This window comes from Taurulus bubalis (assembly GCF_910589615.1).
Source record: "Taurulus bubalis genome assembly, chromosome: 6".
In the NCBI taxonomy this organism is placed as follows: Eukaryota; Metazoa; Chordata; class Actinopteri; order Perciformes; family Cottidae; genus Taurulus; species Taurulus bubalis.
In genome coordinates this window covers 7,919,451-7,940,071 of record NC_136594.1, presented here as the reverse complement: position 1 = coordinate 7,940,071, position 20,621 = coordinate 7,919,451, and the positions used below count along the sequence as shown (strand labels likewise).

Below are 20,621 nucleotides of genomic sequence, written 5' to 3'. Positions count from 1 at the left end.
AAACAACAACTTATTTCTCAATCTTGAGTTTAAAACTTAGCGAGTAGTTAACTAAGAACTTTGGAAGGACACAAACTCCCCAAAATCTTTCCACACAAACTTAGTAATAGATACACAAATAGCCCGTGCAACCCAGTCCGCACACATTTCTTTTTTCTATTTACAGTGACAGTAGTTTTTTGCCTTTGACTAAGACTAACCCCTAAATATATTGCACTTATATTATGAAACCAATGCTTCAGGCGATGCTTTGAATACACAACAACAAAACATATTTTTGCCTCGGACCATACTTAGATCTTTTGAATTTGAAAAGGTTTCAGGCATAAATTCCAACAGGCTTGATGTCTTTGAAACACAGATCTTGGCTGCAGATGTCTGGAAACTTTGGGATGATGTGATATGTTTAGTTGCTGGGTAACAGAAAAGCTTAGCTTTGGACTCTTTTCTATTACACTAGGATCTACACTGTGATAGTGGAATTTGAAGCATTTCGCCGGGATTGTGGAAAGAGAGAGCGAGCGCAGAGAAAGTTTATGTAAGCATGTGAGCGAGAGGCCTGAGAAGGCCGAGGAATGTGGGGAAGGGGTGCGCGGGCTCACCGGAAGGCAGTTCAAAGTAAATCCCCCACCCTCGAAATGAACGAGGAAGACCTGGAGTACGTCGAGCCGCCAACACGTAATCACCACATTTTGAGTGAATGGTCAAATGAAGGCTTCCAGACTTCAGGCAGAATTTAGAAAATCAGCACCAGCGACAATCCGGATGTTGTGAGTCTTAATATTGTGTTGACAGCTTTTAGTTTGCTTCACGAGGGAGAACTTGTGACGTGCGCTGAACGGTTGCGGGCGACTTTTCAAAGGCGAATTTCACCCTCTTCCAACTGTGGCTTTGCTCCGACTGGAAGTCGTTACTGAATACACTCATTGTGCATCTGCACAGGACGTTTATTTAAGTACACTCATACGAATGATACCTGCTGGTCTTGATAATTTGAAATCCTTTGGGCTGTCTGAAGGCTCCACCGCACTTTGAAGAACAAAGCCAGAGGGAAAAGGAAAGAGCAAGGGGAAAGGGAAAAAAAAGAAGGGGAAAGGAAATCTGGCAGAGGCTGTTGCACAGTCTGTTTTTTTCTTTTTCTTGTGGCCTAAGGGCAGGTTTTGCTTCTGCCTCAGTGGGTAGGCTAGGTATATGGGATGGGTGGGGCAACTAAATTCTTCAGATTCATCTTTCATGTGCTTTTGTCTGTAGCCAGCCAGCCAACGGCCGTGGCAGATAGCTTTTAAAACTCTGTGCCGTTTCTACACAAGTTGTGTCGTTTTTGAGTCTCTTCAGATATATATATATATATATATATATATATATATATATATATATACACACAAAAAAATATAACTCTCGTGTGCAAATTGGCCTTGACATTTAGTTTGAAAAGGCCAGAATGCGGACAGTAGCGTTCCTCTTGCAGCTGCTGTTTGTATTCATGTGGCAATCTTTTTTTCTTATTTTTTTTCATGCAACAAGTTATCTTGCGTCTGCTGACAGAAACGACGGCGAAGAACTGCGAGCGAAAAGCATGACCCCCGCCGAAAGTGGATTTGTTCTGCTACGCTGGTGTCTGCCAGTCAAATACACAAGCATCCGAGCACGGGCACAAAGGAAGCGTCGTACCTTCCCGTTCGTCTCGTCTATACTTTGTCATATTAACGCGTGTGCATGAGCACACATGACCACCTCCACTCAACCAAACCCCCCCTCAACGGATTCGCTAAAACTCTCGTCCTCTTATCCCGTTGCAGTTCTGCTCAGGACGCCTCACATAAACGTCTGCGTTGCCTATTCATGTCGAACATCTTCCACTTTGCTGCACATGTTGCTCTTCCAGCCGGGGTCCACTCCAAATTGTCAGCTTCAATAAGATCACAAATTAGTCAATAATGTGTTATTTTATTTTGTATTGATTGCGAACAAATTTCCATGTTATCTCTGTTAATCTTGTTCTACGAGTTCGCCAAAACGTTTGCTCGTCGTGTTGCTGTCTGTCTATTGTGAGTTTCAAGCCATTAGTTTGATTATACGCAGCCATCTTATTAGCATTCTTTATATACTCTTGCGTCGATGTTGTTTTCACCACGGGGCTCTTGGCTTTAGGAAACATTGGGGAGCTACCTGTTTTCCCTTGCCTGGCTACCACTCGTATGCACGCCTCCAGCTCATTTGAGAGAGCTATAATGATGACTAGTGACAAAGAGAGGATCCCGGGCCGAAAAATGCAGGGATGGTTAAGTGAAGCGGGGAGGGGGGAGAATAAATGAGCTGTACAACCAAACTCCCCTCCCGTGTTACACTTTTTGAATTCTGCAAGAAGTAATTTGGAGTGTTTATGCTTTTTCTGAGAAATCTGCCTCCACCCGAGGAGGCAGGAGGTTTTGGCTGCTCTGTTTCACTCATCGCAGTTCCATCACGTAACAGTGAGCGAACGAAGGCGGCAGCAGGAAACCGGCGGCCCTTATCTGTGTTATAGATTAGACACCCACGCCCGGTAATCACACGGGTGTGCCTCCACCGTGATGCACCTTTTATTAGTTTCAGATATGATAAAATTAAATAAAGCGATAAATTAACATTGCACCTATAAAAGGTTATCGAGGTATTGCACACAACACAAGCGGTGGACATAGTTGTTATTTCAAAGGTTGTCAGGGTTTTCGTTGTCTAGAAGATATCTCTGTTGATGTTGCCCTTCACCGCCTTTTATGTTTTCTGCTTGTTGAAATAATGCGACCTCACACGCGCTCGTTATCCAAATAATAATATTGTGCCGTTTCATTATCAGCGTTTTTTTTTTTTTTTGTCAGTTTGTGCCCTTTTGAAGATTTTTGCTTTTTGTCCTCATTATTTTCCAACAAGCAAAAAGCGTATCCAAATCCCGTTTAGCAGTTTAGTAGTTTGGTTATCCACTGCAATCACTTGCAACTGCTCTGTGGCTCCATCACGCCACTCACCGTTCAATCATGTCCCCACTTTTAGTATTAATGTTTGACGGTCACGTTGCTTTGCATCTATTTCACATTGTGAAAGGATTGGTGCTGAATAAAAACGGGAGGCGTAGTCTGGTTAGAATTGAATTATTAGAGTTCACGTGAACACATGAAGTAACACTTTGTCACAAGCAAACTAACGCATAGGCATGTGCACACACCCTCTCCCTCTACCTGAACCCCCCTACACCTATTTCAACACACAGACACACACACACACACACACACACACAGACACACACACACACACACTCACACACACACAGTCACTTATCCCTTTCCCTACAGTTCAAATGTACCTACTGAGCACTTGAGTGCTTGTAAGTGGGTTCAGGTGGAGATGAAAAAGCACTAAAGCATATTCGCTCCTATGAACTTTTGTTTGTTAGCTTTTCCTCTGAACATTTCGCACAGCTCGCCATTCACAGAGCATTTTTGGGAGATTTAAATGATATTTGTTGATACATAACTTAGGCCTCTGGTCTTTTGCCTGCGTGCATCAGGACATGTTTACACATAATTTATCCTATTTTACCGTGACTGCATCCAGACTATTCTATGATATCACTTGTTGTTTCTGACGACCAGACCGGCCCCTCCTCCACTCCTCCACTTAACCGTTGTCAACTTATACAACTTACAGGCCTCTGAAAGCTCTGTTTGCTCAGCTGAAGGCTACAGCCCCCACATGGCAGTAAAAAAAAAAACCGTCCCTCCTGGTGAATGTAAACAGGAGAGCGCTGGCTGGCTGTTGTTAATATACCACCATGACATGTTCCAGTTGAGGCGCCTGTTCTGGTGCTTCTGGTCTCTTGATTGCTAGAAATCGATGTCAGAGATCATCAATAGTTCAGAAAGCGACTTGAAACTGTGCTGCACAGGAAAATAATCCCTGATTTTAAAGAGCTTGTTTTTGTCTCTCCAATCTCTCAGGCATCATCCGAACACAAGAGCTGCTGGACCACGAGACAACGTCTCACTACTGGCTCACCGTCTACGCGATGGACCGCGGCGTGGTGCCGCTCTCCGCCTTCGTCGAGGTCTACATCGAAGTGCAGGACGTCAACGACAATGCGCCGCAGACCTCAGAACCCGTCTACTACCCCTCCGTCGTGGAGAACTCCCCGAAAGACGTGTCAATCATCCAGATTAATGCGGTCGATCCAGACGCCAAGGCCAGTGATAAACTCACCTACAGGATCACCAGCGGCAATCCCCAGGGCTTCTTTGCCGTTAACGTCAGGACAGGTAAGATTGCGGTTACGCCGATGGATATTGATGACACCATAAATTGCTTCCTCAGAGCAGGAAGTCCCTTCTCTGACTCATGACCTTGCATTGGATTTCAGGGAAATGGAAACCTTTAATTTGGCTGCGAGCTTGAGAAACTTAAAACAACTGCAGAGAAATCCGCTCATAGAATAAAGCGTTTTCATATAAACAGGGATCAATTGGCATACCCTCACTGATAGATACATAAACACTAAGCATGAAATGCCAAATGTATTTGCCTCGACTCAAGCGATCGACTACTTAAAAGGTCACAAATGTGGCAAACAGACTGTGTAAAGATTTGTGCTGCATATTCAATTATCTTTTGAGACTCAGGGCTAGGTTTTGAGATGCACTGTAGTGCGCGGCAGACACACGCCGGCAAACGGCTGCTGTGAAGTTCCTGTTTCCGTTCTTGTGAAGAGGAAGAGCAGTGTGAACTCCATATTTTAACCCAGGACAGGAGTGGGTTGAGCCTACAGGGGGTTTTTCCACTCTAACACTCTAAAGTGGGTTCTCGTATGGTACTCTGCAAATGGTGTGATGATTAATATTTCATTGGGCTCCTTTAAAGTTGCAGGAGCTAGCTATGTTTAGTTGGAAAGCAGAGAGGAAACTTGTAATAGGTACAAAGTGAAGCAGCTGCATGTACATTCAGAGCCTCTCTGTAAATTAACAGAAACATTCCTGTTATGCCAAACTCAATATTTAAGTGTGATTCTTTTGAAGAATGTGTTTTTTAGATCCACTCGGAGCCAACAGGTTGATCTGTATAATTGCAAGACAATTAAATAAATCAAGGCGAGTTCGTCATCAATTTCTTCCATTTCCATAGATCAAAGTCGCAAAATGAGACGGTTTAAACCCTCTATGTCTCTGTGAAAGTGCCAATTACTGAATTATTCTCCCTCACAATCAGGTGTTTTATTGCCTTGAATGCAAGTGCTCATGAAACTGAAAGTAGGAACGGTCAGTGAAGCAGTTGCTCCGGCCTGTCCTCACTGCCGTGTGTGGTCCTCCTGTTTCCCAAGGTTGTCACATCAACAAACTGGAGTTATTTTGGTTGGAAGTGGCAATGTGAATGTTCTGACCAAATAAGGATTCATCTTGGAGCACGCCTCCCGAACAAGCCTCGCAGTAATAGCCGGGTCCTCCCCGCCGGACAGGAAAAGAAAGAGGAAAAAATAACTGATAACGTAAAAAAAAAAGGGGAAACCTTAGGTATGCGGACACGTACGGGTGGTGTTTTATCTGCTTGCTTGACAAGATTAGCTTACATACGCTGATGAGAACTGTGGGAGGCTGGAAAGGGAAAGCGCTGTGAAATTGAATATTTATCTTCTGACAAAGCAGTCATACATGACGCTGTTTAAACAACGTAGGCAGACCTTGAGCTGTGAAGAAAATATCTTTGCAATCATGTGTCTTCCTGATATATTCTGTTTTTTCTTCTTCTTTCTGCCCTTCTGCGGACCATAACTGGAAAGGAATGTTTACACTGAAGCAGCTGATCTTGATCTAAATGCCGTTGCTTTTTTGGTATTTCTTTTTTCGCCGAACGAGACTGCATTTTAATCTCTTTCACCACTGAAAAAGATGAATTCTTTGCAAAATATTCTTTGATTCTATTGTAAACTTTAGTGTTCTTCATCAAGGCCCATTGTGCTCTGTTTCAAGGTTTTGATAAACTTTAAGTGCGTTACTTATTCAGCAGTAGAAAGTCTTCTCAGCCCACATTTTTTTATACAGCTTATGGTCAAGTCCGCTGTGGCCAGGGCCCCTTTACAGTAGAATTGCATCTTTACATGTTTTTTAAATGTCAGATGAGCTCTCTGGAAAGAAAAAACTGGTTATGTGGATGACACTGAGGCATAAAGATATGACTCATGCATGCATATCAAAGCATGTTAAAACATTTATCAGTACACCAGAGCCCCCTGCGTCAGGTTCAACAAAGAGTGGTTTGGACAAAGACAACTTTAAATATTAAATCACTGCTCTGTTGCTGTGATTTCTTTCCTTCTTTGTTTTTAAGATTGCAGCAGAGAGTGGAGAATGGGGAATGAAAAAAAACAAGGAGCCATGTGTAGCCGCCTCCTTGAGAAGACAGTGATTTATGCACAGTGCCGGTTAAAACGACAGCAACATGTTTTTACTAGCCAATGTTTTTTTGTTCCAAATTGGATTGAGTGTCTCGGGGAGAGATTACAAACTATATCTTATTTTTTATTATCTGTGGCGTTAAATGAGATGAAAATAAGCCCGATATCTCTCCGCATTATCAACTCAGTATGGCGTTCTCGCCGCATATTACAGGTTTTTGAAAATGTTTAAATTTACAACATGCGAGTCTCTGTAATTACATGTTCTAAAATTGCATTGGAAGCATGGGCCCTTGGCGTCTCTACAAAGCTCTACCAAAGGGGTGGGGAAAGAGGAAAAGAAGGTCCAGGCCTGTGTTTTGTGTGTGGCTTTTTGGGAACGTGCATGTGTTCCGAGCTAACTTGCTAGCCTTCCATCGCGGGCCTCGGCCTCGCTCCGCTCTCCAAGCAGCCTGTCGAGCTTCAAACACATGTGAAGGCTTCGCTTTGACGCCTTGGGTGGCGTCGGTTGCCCTCTTTTTTTTCTCTTCGGCACAGACCCACACTGGCTCGGTAAAGCCCAGGATGAAAGGCTTAGGCCTACTTTATTTCTGCCAAGTAAACAAGTCCCGCTGCTTTGGCTGTTCTCTGACTTTAGTTTGTCATTAAAGTGCAAAGCCAGCTCTTCTCTTTTACTATTGCAATCTGTGACGAGAGTTTAGAACTTAACGGTTTGATATGGCCTCGCTTTTGAGGATCAGAACAGAGGGGGGAGACGCAAGGCAGAGGCGTGTGGGGCGGGAATTGTGACAGTCAGCTGGATGTGACTTTATGTGCTCCAAATCAGGACGAGATCAGGGAATTTGAATAATGATGTTTGGTTCTGAACTTTTCAAAAGACGAACAAGTGCTCAGTTGTCTGATGGCACAGATCTCATCCCGCCCACGGACATGACCACGGTTGTTCCACGCTCCTGAGCCTGGATTGGACGGCTGCTGAGAGCTGTATTCCCTTTGTAAGGACTAACAGGCTTGTTTCCAACGGACCTCAACGGGATACGAGGCCGACGTCGGGCAGATAGACCATCGCCTCAAATTAGAACGAGGACGGTTCGTCCACATGTGCAGAACTCGAGACAGCCAGCCAGTAGCTGTCTAGTTTTATTCCCCATATAAATGACTTGTCAGAGCTAGTTCATCTGAGGTTGTTGACACGAGTTGCCCACCTTTTCTGTGAGGGAGCGAGCGAGCAGCGTCCATTTACCTGGTGAATCACTCTCTCGCTTCTCTGAAATGCTGCTGCTGTGCTTGTGACTTCCTGGACTTTGGGCAGCGCTCTTATGCCAGAGCTCGCATGTGTCGGGAAAAGGGCAACCAAGCAACACACACACACACACACACAGACGGAGCACACACACAGGAAGTTTTTTTTTCCATATCTAAGCTAATGTGAGAGAGAGCCAGAGCAAAGATCACATGGATAACTATCTTATCTTGCTGAACGCTCATTACTCTAGATCCTGTTGTGCCGATTCTGCCTTTCTTCGTACCGTATTAGTACTTTGTAAGGCTTCTCTAATTATCCCAGTGGTGTCCATTGACTTTTCAGACCATGGCATCATTAGTTTGCGGTGACCTGACATTTATGCTCAGAGCACCTAAAGCCTGGTGAAAACTCCACCCTGTAACGATGACGCCTGTCTTGTGTTCGTCACCAGACAATGGTGTGGTTCTAGCGGACACCAGCATGCCTTTTAATAGGGGATGACTGTCTGTACCTGATTGTGCCTGCCCAGTAATGGCAGACTCCTCCATTCCAGTGGTTAAACTCAAATGAAGGAAGAAACATTTTTGACAGTTGCATTGAACAATTCTGGCCCATCCTTTTCGTTTTCCTTCGCCTGCAGCCACCGGCTCAATGTCATCAATTGAGAAGGAGTGTCCGTGGGTAAAAGCTTTGGCAAGCTTGGATACCTTTCGACAGGTTTTATGTGCATTTGTCATCCTGAGGGTTGAATGAAAAGGTAAGGGAAAACAGCCACTGGGACTAGAGCTGCGAATCATCCACTTTCTGTGGCGCTCATATCAACTTTTAGTAACGCCTCCTCTGTTTGAGGTAGAAAAACACACACACACACACACGCTGGTGTTATCAGTGGTCTACCGAAGCCCCAACAACTATCAGGGGAAGTGAGATAGGAAATGGATACTTCCAACAACTTCCTGGGGTTTCCGGTAATTGCGGGGCCCAAACGATTGTTACAGCTCTCAAGAGATTGTGAGAAGAAAAAAGTGGAAATGAAAAATTTCCGATTGTCCTCTTAAAACTTCAAAGAGCGGTCACGGTGGCTTAGCTGGCTAAGGTTCAGTTTAACCACAGTGTCTTTGAGACACATCCAATGATACGGCATGATATACAAAAAAAAAGAAAAGGACAAGAAATGGCATTTCGTCTCCTTTTTCAAAAACGAAAGCACGCTACATCTATTTTGTGGGCCAGTAATCAGTAAACATTTACTCACTTCCCCACTTTATAGAAGAGGAACTGTGATTCATTCAGAGCAAAGCGAAGCCAAACCATTATATGCAGTGTGACCAACCTCATGACCTAAAAGCAAGAAAAAAAAACAACACCACCTGACCCACTATGCAGAATATAGCCCAGCAACCATGGAAACCATTTGTGACATCAACTCGGATCAAGTCACACCTTTTTGATTTGTTGCTTCGCTGGCATTCTGAAACACAGTTTAATTTGACAGTGGCAAACCTGCGTGGGTTTACAGGGACTGCAATCAAGACGGTGTATTAAAAAAAACCGGTAAAGATCTTCACTTTGAATGTTTTCTCTCTCCAAAATGCTCCTTCTACCCGGGTCAAATCGATCGCTCTAAACTGATGATAATTACATCTGGTTTTGTTTAATTTTTCTTTGTTTGTCACACAGATTACCATCTCATTGACATTTGTATATTTATTACATGACGACAAAGCAATACAATGTGTAGTTTCGCTATTTACTGGCTCGCTGCTAATTATCTTTCCTTTTTCCCATATTCAAGAGGCTGCTTTTCTGTTGTTTTTTCCACCAGCTCTGTGTCACTTCGGGGCCATTGCGTGAAAAGGCATTAGCAAACCACGAGTGCTTCTGGTGCACATTCATTTTTTTATTGAGAGAAAATTACTTCCTTTTTTCCTGTCATGATTTCAATGTGCACGCCTCGGTAGCCTCAATAGCCTCAGGTAGCCAGCCGTAGAGCAGGCGGGCGCAAAGTATCATGGGAGTAAAGTAAAAAAGAAAACAAAAATGTAATTAACGTTGGCTTAGCGTAGTTTTAAAACACTGTAATCGGACTACTAAATAACTATAAGCGAAGTATTTAAACAGCATTTGTGTAGGAATGGTTCTGCCAAAGCCTTTTGATCCTTAAAAGTGGTTTCCACTGTATTTGTCTTCTGTATTCTTAGTAGGCTACTACTGTTGCCCTCAGGCTCCATTCATATGCGTATATGTGCTACCTCGTACGGACCTGATCACAGCTTAAGTTGGCACGGGGAATGTCATTTGTGCTTCCTCTTAAAATCCTCTTAAAAGGTTTGGTGAGCATTCAAAGGCTAGTCGATGAACTGCAGCCAGGAACATACTAGCGTTAGTCACAATAACTCTGCAAGCTTCTTTGTATTTTCCTCTAGAATGCAGTTTACTCCCCCGGGGGACTTTGCATCGTTTCATTCAACAAAGAGTGTTTTTGAAAAGGAGAGTTAAGCCGCCGAAGCTAACGGGTCAGCCTCGTCTCCGACGGGGACAATAAGTCCTCACAGTTAATTAACGAGACGTATTTGTACCATCGACTCTCTGTCTTCAAACCGTCCCTCTTTTGTGGAGCAGCTCGCACTCCAACAGAGGAGGTTAAATAAAAGTGGCTGGTGCAACACGGCCAATGAGCTCCAATAACATCCACCATGTTGGACTCGCCTGCTCTCCGTTCACCCGAAAGGTCAGCGCTGTCGAGACTCATCGCTGGTTTCTGCAGATTTCCGGGTCAAAGTCGACCAGAAGTTAAACTCGACGTGAAAGAAAAGAGCAGATTTACTTTGCTGTGGCCAAGTATTTAGTCACGTTTCATGTTTTTCCTTTAATCCATGTAAATATGCTTTTCAAGGAGAGCTGGGCGTTAATGTATGAGCGTAGATAGCCACAGACATTTGCTAACGGGACTTCATCGCCGAATGAAAATGGTGCATATGTGATCTTGCTCATTCTATTTTGTATTCATTATCTGCCCCTCTAAGAACTCACTAGTTCAACATTTGACAATGTTATGCCCATCAGCGAGCGTTTGACTGACAGATGTTCAATAGTCTAATTGGCCTTGCAGATTTATGCTCGAGACACAACCACAACTTTAACGCTCAAGTGGTTTTACATGTAAATTTGACAGATGAAAATTAAGAGGCCGACGTGAAATGCGTGAAGTCTACGAGGGAGCGAAGGGACAGTCATCTAACATAGATCAAAACCCAATTTTTCAGCACACAGTCCTCTTGCTGTCACCGGTCTCCGTGATGCCTTGTCTTAAACACCACAAAGAACTCCCAGCAAGCTCAGCGGTACCTCAGCTGCTCCACTGCGCCCATGCATCCCCTCCATTGACACAACATTCACTTTCACCAGCACCGAGGGAACCTGAATCCCCCATAGCCCCAAGTCTTCCATGACGTGCTTGTCTATTCAGATTACAAATAAGCCTCGCAGCTGTGAGGTGCTGAGATATCCCAATCCTAATGCAAACAACGCTCCCCCCACCCCCTCCGCCGCTGAATGCCTTTTACTCATTTTCTCGAAGACCATATGCATGTATTAATGTGTTTATATGAGCTGACATGGCCACTCTTTTTTGTTCGCATTTGTCAACTCAGTCGGACCACACTGCCTTTTTCAAACGGCGTGCCAAGTATCCCTCCACAGTACAAGTCAGCGGCTCTTGTTCGGCAGCGTTTCGGAGACTCTACAGTTACAAAGAAAGCGACAAACGGCGACAAACGGTTCAGACTTTAATGTGCCAGTCCCTTCTTAAACTCCCACGCCCCTTTTGGATGTCGGTCTCCCACAGTTTTCATCTGGGAGTTCAGATGGCATCGTGAGCAGTGGAAGCAGATCTTTTTTTTTCTCCCTGTGTTGTTTTAGTGGCAGACACTTAACTCAAAATACCGCTGCGAGTACAGATATAGCCGGCTGGGGTCGGACGCCGGGTTTTTCCGGATAAGAAACGCTGCAGCCCGCCGCCGCGTTCATTATTTTCCTCGCGCTGGAGAGAAATAGCAAGCATTTATATACTGAATATTCATAGCGTCATAGTGTCATTTCATCAACAACGACAGGGGGGGGGGTGGGGGGGCTCGGAAAAGCCCAGACGGCTGGAGTTAAAAGCGTGTCACATAGATATGTGTGTCACTCCGAAGAACTGCTAATCACAGCGGTAATTCCCGGGTATGAACCGGCCCAACAATGTCCTGGACTCCTTAACTCCCTGCAGGCCTTCATTTGGGCGCAGCGGTTTGCAGCGGTTTGCAGCGGTTTGCAGCGCTCAAGGACATGGTTGAGAGTGCCACCGCTGCTCGGCTGTTGTTTTTCTCCCCCTCTCAAAACAGCACGGCTGTAATTACTGTCGGCCCGACTCAGCCCACGCCTGAGGATGGCTTTTGTGTGTGTTTGTTGTGACAAAGGCAGCGGGCTTGGAAGCGGCAGACTTCTTTGGTGAGCTCGGGCTTACCAAGCAATTATTTCCCAGTTCCTCAAACGTCGAGGTGGAGAGGTGCATGCACCTTCTTGTTGGCCCGCATCGGCCGACGCAAATGGAGCATTTCTGGCGAGCGTGTCGCTTCACCGTGAGTGGACAATGATTGCAGGATGAGTTAATATAGAGTTCTGAAAGTGTTTTTTTTTTCTTCTGGAAACGAGTTGTTACCAAAAGTGAGATCCGTGCATGGATATTAGGAGTGGGCGACAAGTCCCGAGGTCAGAGAGCTGGCAGTGTGTTAGATGAAAGTGGAGCAGAAGCAAACAAAAGCACTATAAGCCACAACACAACAACACGACTTGCGTCAAAACAGCTTTTTGTTATTTTTTTATTTCAGATGTTTTATTCTACTATCTGACATCTTTATCCTCCACATCTTGGAAGTGTATGCTGATGTCATGCTCCATCAAAATTCAAAAAACTTTTAACTTAAAAAATATGAAAGAGCAGTAAAAATGTCGTTGAGGATCAAACAGGCCGTGCCTCAAAACCGCTAAGCTGACTCATGTAGGGCTGAAACAGTTAGTGAATTAATCAGGTTATCAACATGAAAGTAATCTGCAACTATTTTTGAAAATTGATTAATGGTTTTGATTAAAGTCATCTTTCATGCCAATACCCGGATTCAGTTTCTCCAGTTTGAACATGAGCTGCATTGGCTTTCAGGACATTTGTTTTGTAACTTTACAGACCAAACAATGAATCTGTTGATTAAGAAAATAATCATTAGTTGCAGCCCCAGACTGCTCAGTCCACCTGTGGAACACACCCAATGCGATTTGGAAAAGAGGAACCCGGCACCGTGCGACTAAATGCAGACGCTCACTACGGGGCGGATTGTCTGCTGCGAGTGAGACGTGCACAAAGAATACTCGGTCTGGCAGGAAAGGTCGCCACCCCACTGTGAGAAGTTCGGCACCCCGCCGTTGCTAAATGACACAAGTGCATCTGGAAGGAGTCCCATATATATATATATATGAAATGTGTTTTGATATTTATGTCGCCGTGCGAAATCTCTGGGAAATGGGATTTCAGCGGGTTTGTGGTCCATGAAATCTGAGCGTGTTCGTCACCTGATGTTTGCTTTTGTTTTGTTTTGTTTTCACTCCAGCAAGCGAATGAAGGATCAAATAACTTTCCCCTTTTTTTTTTTGTTTAGTTTCACCTTGTCTCGTTTGCCAGTGCGCTCTCCCAAAATTTCCCCGTCCCCATTTTCAGCTGGAGGTAGCGTCGCTAATTTTTGTCAGGTGAAGAGAAAAAAGAGACGAAAAGATTCAACCTGAACCAAAGCGCACACGGCTTCTCACTAAGCGCGCATATCCATAAACAAAAGGCATCCAGTGATGCGCCGCCTGTGCCATTAACTTATCTTTCCGGCGTCGTGGTTCGAATTATGTTTGTGAAGTGAGACCTCTGTGCTGTCTTTGGCAGAACTAAAAGCTACATTTCTATTCTTTGGGATTACTGTTAAACGGGGCATTTTTTTGTGATCGGTTGTGTTGCCGTACTCCGAGTAGGAAGTCTGTTATGATGCCTCGCCAACCTTTGACTTGGCAGCCTATTTGCAGAGGAATTATAAATCAGAGGCCTCGACTCGGTGTGGTTAATGCTGTCATCTGTATTCTGCTCTATAATACATGTACAAAGAGAGGAGTTACCTAACACGGCACACAGGGGAGCTTAAAAACATTATCATCCATCAGCGCCAGCCCTCTAAAGCACATGAATAATTAGTCAGCGTGGTCTGTTTTGATGTGGCACAGCAGAACTATTAGCTTTGATGGTAATAATCTGGTGCTCGCTAACTCGTGTAACCCGCGCCGCTCCTCTGCAAACTGCTGCAGACGGCGTGCAGCACTGCAAAGAGTAATTCCTGGAGGTGGTATGAATTCACTGAAGTTAATTGTGTTGTCAGTGTTGTCACACCTCTTTTTATTATATGTTGTTGTTATTATTATTATTATGCAGGGTTATTGCAGGGCTTTTATTGCCATGTTTGCCCTGTGAAATCATCCTCTGCAAATCAAAAGGAGCAGATTCAGAAAACTGTAAAAAGAAGTTGCATTAATTATATACATGCCTTTTCAAAAAAAAAAAATTATATGACGAACAGTGTGGTTTTCAACCTGTGGTTGAAAAAATATATGCCACTAAAATTGAAATTACATATATTAGACTGGAGAATTATTATTATGGGCTACCTGTCCATATTCCAGTCCTCTCTGGGCACATTTGACCCATCCGGTGCTCAAGCCCTTATGTGCATCAGGTGTGCTCAAAACATAACGCATCCACCCTGATTATCTTTTTTAAACTAATTCGAAATTAGCTTTTAAATTCGAGGGGCATCAGGTAAGCAGAGCAAAAATAAAAATGAATCGCACCGAGGGGAAGAGTAATTCCTTTTTGCCCAACCGAATATCAGTAGACCCAAATCTTTGCAGCTCACTGTGAAGATTAAATAAAGCCGAAGAAGGAGAGGATAAGAAAAAGAAGAAGGGGGGGGAGCAAAAGTGCCTCGCTCATGTGCCTCAATTGCAGTGCAGAGGGAGGGATATTTCAGGACCTGTAAGTTGTGGCCTGCTATTCTCGTTGCAGGCATGTGTGCCATTGATGGGTTTGGGTTTCGGAAATCCTTCGCTTTATGCTAATCAGACGCACTGTGGCAGGCAGACGGCCCTGGTGTGGTTGGAGTTGGCATGTGTACTCTGCACTCAGTCTCTGCAAAGTTACAATTAAAGTAGTAGTGAGAACAGCGCGCTGCTTTTAACGCAGCCATGTCGCGATCCCCCCCCCCCCCACCCACCCCTTTTCGTTCCTCCTTTTTTTCCTTCCCTTGTGTGTGTGAATTTGATTTAAAATTGGATTAGCCAGGAACTCAAGACTCTCAACTTGTTTTATTTTTTACTTTTGTTAAACCCTGGCTTAACAAAGTCCCTTCTGTGTGATTCACTTTGGAGCACCAATCCCCCCCACTTAAAACGAACGGTAGAACCCCAAAAGACCCTTGAAGCACTTCAACTAGCTGCAGGATCTTTTCTGAAGGTTCCTCTGCTCTGTTTCAAAGAGTGCTCGGGACCGGGGGGCCCATGTCTGCCCGGCTCTATTTATTCAGCTTGTGGAAGAATTGAAAGCAGGGTGTCGAGGCCATGCTGCTGTTTGGACACTATTGGCACACCGTTGTGATATTTCACATATGTGAGGCGGTGTGGCGGGACGTCTGGCAACGGGTTGGACCGACAACAGGGAGAGCCGTCCTCCACATGCAAACTCTTAACTTGTGGGTGACGGATGAGATAACCAGCAGGGTTCAGACTACGCCACCCAGCACTGAGTGGAAGAAGTGGAGTGTTATTAATCAAATACTGTTTGTATATTTATATTTGTGAAAGTGACTCTTTGGCACTCATCCTGATAACAGGAGCTACACAATGATTTAGTCCAGCATACAACCTACCGATAATCTATATTTAATGCCGATATCAATATGTTTAACGGTTTAAAAAATCCAATATATCAACAAACGATATAGATTTCATATTTCTCACAAGGATTGAAGAAATGTAGCTACTACTTGTTCTCAGTGGGAAATTTCCATTTCCGTGCTCACTGATGGTTTCTAACCTACCTCTAACACACCTTTTAGAGTTTCTTGTTTTATATTGTTTTATATTGGCGGGGCCCATTCATCTGTCTGCTCTGGTCCAGTATTTTCATATGAAACAACAGAAATTGGTGCACTTGGTTGTTGTTCTATGTAGTTAATGATATATCCGTCCGTATATTCACACTCTCATTGATTGTCTTCAACAGGTCTGGTTACAACCACCTCAAGAAAACTGGACAGGGAGCAACAAGATGAGCACATTCTTGAGGTAAGCTCAGTTTTTCTACAGCAAAAAAAGAGCGGTCCACGTCAGCCTCTCTTGTGTGGAAATGAAATGATAATCAGAGACCTTCAAAAAGAAGCAAGATTTGGCATTTCCAGCCTACTTTGGCTGAGTGCCACAGGTTACCGACAAAGACAAGTCTTCTAGTGTAGGCAGGAAAGGTCCTTTTGGAATAATTTCACCTTGCACTGATTTCCGGATGGGGTCGGAAGGAGAGGTGGGAGGCGTGCGGGAGATCCTGGTGACTGCTCCTTTGTTCTTTCCCACTGTTCCGTCTCGTGGAGGGAGCAAGCTGGGACAGGAAACTGTTGTCAGACCAACAGGCCAATGTCTAAACTTGTGGGTTTTAATTGAGCTGGGCTCCGTTTATCTCCCGATGCTTTGCTCCCTCTCTCTCACCACGGCGCCGAGGTTGATAATAGCCGTTTTAATTGTGTTTCCGGTGCTGACAGGGAGCAGATTGGACTCCTTTTAATTATTGTTGGAAGTTACACAATTCAGTGATCACTGGGTGACGGTTAATGCTGCTGTATCTGGTGCCAGAGCGGTGTTGTATTTCATACTCGGATTGTACATTGCGCATTGCACTAATTGCATGACGGGACTGAGAGTAAATGACAGGGAAGCAAGTGGGGAATGAGAGAAGACTGTGTCACTTTAAGTGACATGTTTTGCTAAGAAATTACAAATAGTAAGGTTGTTGGAAATACAAGAGTATCGGGTACTATTGGGTGTCAGAAAAAGGTCACCATAAAAACCCGAAGCTCTTCAATCTTGCGGTTTTGCCCTCGACTTCCAACATGTGGCCGAAAGCTGCTGAAGTACCAGCTTGGAATCGGTGTCCGATTCAAAGCCTTTGTGTCTGTCATAAATAAAGAAGCAAATTCCCACCTTAGTGAAGTTAAGCTAAACCGACTTCATGGCTTTTGTTCTTTTTGTCCCGTTTGACGGAATGCCTGCAGACGGATATTTTTTAACCACATTAAACACTCGGCTCAAACTCTGGTTCGACTTTAAAGTTTCGCCAAATTCAACACGTCTATTCTCTATATTTATTACTCAAACTATTTGCAGCACACAGAGAACCAACTATTAACTAAGCTTAGCTACCAAAAGGTCTCTTTCGCACATTCCTAATTAATGTGAATTGGAGGGATAATTTAAAGCTAGTAACTTATGACCTAAATACTTTTAGGAAGTGGCTGAGTGAACACAGCCTGGAAAGAGCTGTGTAACCATGGCGACTTAAGGAGTTTGTGCGTGTTGGTCAGTGGTTATTGGGGATCGGGCAGGAAGCTCTTTATTGGGCCAAACGTTCATGGAGCCGCTCAGACCCCTCAACCCTACAATTTTGCCCTCTCCCCACACACACACACACACACACACACACCTTATCCTCAGGGCAGCAAATCGAGGCATAATCGTGACTCAGAGGATCATAAATGTGTGCGCGCATGCCTTTGTGTGCGATCTGGGTGTCGGCAGGACCAATCAGATTTGAACTCCTAACCAGCGCAGGAGTTTTTTTTTGTACGAGCTTGTTGTAGGAGAAGAAACGAAACATGTGGAGCAATTAGGGTGGGGGCTGTGTCAGCATTGTTTGCACCAAATGCCAAGAGGAGGTGGAGGGAGCACAGGGGGCCTTCAGCTTTTATGATGAGAGGGATGGGGGTTGGTAGTCGTCGTGTGCCTGTGTGAAAGAGAGAGAGAGGGAGAGAGAGATAAAGGCAGTGGGGGAATTTGAGGAAAGGCAAAGCTGCTCTTGTTGGTCTGAGTGTGGGCTCTAGCGGCTAGATGATAGGCCTCCCTCCCAGGAAGGAGGGGGGGGTGTAAATAGCAAAAGTGGGACATGCCAGGACATGCTTAGGATTCAGGGCTGGGATTTGGGACTTAGAACATTAGAATGGAAAACAACGAGGTGAATGGGCTGTTCACATCTGTTGTCTGGAGCCTATCCCAGCATGCAGTTGGACGCAGGCGCAGTGTACCTGGCCAGGTTGCGAGTCTGGCCTGTTTGACAAGGATATTAGATCCTACTCGGGCTGTTTTTTTTTTATTATTAATCATTAAATCTATTAAACTCATAAAAAATACTGATAAAACGTGCATCATAACAACGTCTTTAGAGGGGTTGTGTTGTCCAACCAGCACTCCAAAAGCCAAACATACTTGTTAACAATACCAGAAATCCTCCAGGTGCTGTGAGAAGTTAACTGTAGTCGGAGCTCAAACTCCCCTGTGAGCATTTCTGTTTGGGTTTTCCACTGCATGGATTGGGTAAATTCAACACGCTTTTATTCCAACTCCTCGCCAACAAAAGTTCCTCTGAAGGTTGTCGGTCCTCACGGGAAAGGTCCTGCAGTGGAAACATCCCAGGAGTAGGAATGTTGTAACAAGGAGAAAAAGTTCCCTTCTCCAGGCCATTTGGCAGTTATCACAACAGACACTTAAAGAGCGACGGCAAACGAGTGAGCGGCTCTGTGGAAACGGGACGCCGTGCAAAGAACTGCCGTGGAACTTCAGTGAGTTCTCCTCGACGGCAGAGCCGAGCGCAATATACATTACTAGAGCAACTACAAAACCCAACACAGTTTGTCTTGATGGCTATTTTAATTCACTTTGAATGCACTAAAACGACATATGGTCAGTCAGGGGGAAAGAAAGAGTTGCAAGAGATGATCAGAACAAAGTGGATCGGCTCCTTTCACAGCCGTGCTGGACCGATGCAACGAGACACACTTCCTCTGGTGTAGCTTCCCTGTCTTTAGTGCGGTTTTGTGCCTAATTATCAAACAAAAGGCTTTTGATGAAAATGTTCTGAAGACAGACGCTTGTGTACGCAGTTAAACACACACACACACACACACAAGGGCGGCTTTATGATGTGTCGCTTGAGTATCGAACAGGCCTCCCTCCCTAAACAGAGTGCCCCTTTTTGATATAATCGGGTATTTTGGGCGCTGTACCGTCGCATAGAAAAGGCTCGCGTGATCGAAGCTGTTCATTACGCAGCACAGGATGGGCGCCATGTCCAACATAATATATCCTCCCTGAGAGAGACATTCACACTTAGGTTTCTCATCATCCCATTTAATCAATTCGGCTCATGTGGATAGCGCGGACAGCTGCAGACACTGCGAGAAAAACAAAAACACATTACTTTCGTAATTGAAACTCTCGCACCAAATGGTGCGCGCCCGGCTCCTGGACTCCTGGCGGTTTTTCACCGAAGCACTTAGCAGATGGTTTTAAATGACTGTGACATTTGTCCTGCTCCTTCAGCAGCTCCGAGCGAGAAACACTCACATTTCTTCCGGCGCGTAAACCCCGCAAGCCCATTTTCCCCCAGTCGAAGATGATAATCGTGTGTGTTTAGGTCGACCCACGGCCCTTTTTTTGGGGGGCTTTTGATTAAACTGCTCAATTGTCCGAAGACACGTCAAGAGCGTTAAATCGTGGCTTAAATTACCAAATGTAGCGCACGCCACTTCATGATATCATGACTCAAATTAAGGCCTCGTTAATGATTCAGCTGCGTGACACTGTCTTTTATTCTAAGTACTTCTGGGGTTTGGAAAAGGCCCCCGGCCCTCGTCGTGGAGTGCAGTAAGTCTTAATGTTTATTAGCAGTGCAAAATCTTTGTTTGCAAGCTTGACACACAGCAGTGGAGCCGGTGCAGCTGGTGCTGTCAGAGTGAAGAGGTGCAGCTAATTAAAAATATTTATCTCTGGTGGGTTGTTCGTGTAGCAGCCGAACAAGCGACTGCTATCGGGATCGCGGGCAAGTTTACGAACGGCTACTCTAGATTAGGATTTGGTTTTTTTAGTTCGTCATTACAGCCTCCAGATTGGACAAATCGTGTTTACCTGAATACGCCGACGCCAGCTATTGACTCACCAGGGGCCAGAGTGGATGCAGTTTAATTTGTAGAAAATGAGGAAAAAAATGTCTCGCCTGCTCATTTAAATGGACTCTTTTTCATGATTTAACTTCCAAAGTGATCCGCTAATTACGCCACCAATGTGTATTTCACCTGATAATGAATGGTATATTCCCTCAATTTGTTATCGTGCCCCGAATTACCTCTAAATTGATTGGTGCGTGTACCTTTATGCATGAAATTAGATTAAATCCGGCTAAAAATAGGGGCTCACGGCAGGGTTCGCCGTAAATGTTTTCTTTTACTTATCTGCTCAGTCAATTCGCCCAAAGTCAATTTGTACTTGTCCCGATACAAATCATTTTATTTATTAGCGGTTATCAAATAACAACAAAGACTGAAGTTAATTGCCATGTTTAATCTTTTTTTTGGTAAATGAATCAGAACAGGACCCAGTGAGTCGTAGATGCAAAGCAACAACTACATTTTACCGCTTGCCTCAGAGCCAATCGCTGGTTTTGGTTTCCCAACGTGGCATTTTATCCATCCTATTATCCATCCTATCATCCTTATCCTTATTGCTGAGCACTTCCAGGGTCTGAAAGCCCCAGTAGTATCACGCTGCTCCTTACTTTCAACCAGACAAAGTGGCTTG

General features: G+C 44.5%; 1 protein-coding gene across 1 annotated transcript in view; it reads left to right on the top strand.

Annotated features, from left to right (window-relative positions):
* The window catches only part of fat1a (FAT atypical cadherin 1a), a 71,211-nt gene that overhangs the window by 12,486 nt on the left and 38,104 nt on the right, over positions 1 to 20,621 (top strand). Inside the window, exons 3-4 of the mRNA XM_079219708.1 lie at positions 3,975 to 4,289; positions 16,009 to 16,070. Coding sequence (XP_079075834.1) covers positions 3,975 to 4,289; positions 16,009 to 16,070 — 377 coding nt within the window. The remainder of the gene's footprint in view (positions 1 to 3,974; positions 4,290 to 16,008; positions 16,071 to 20,621) is intronic.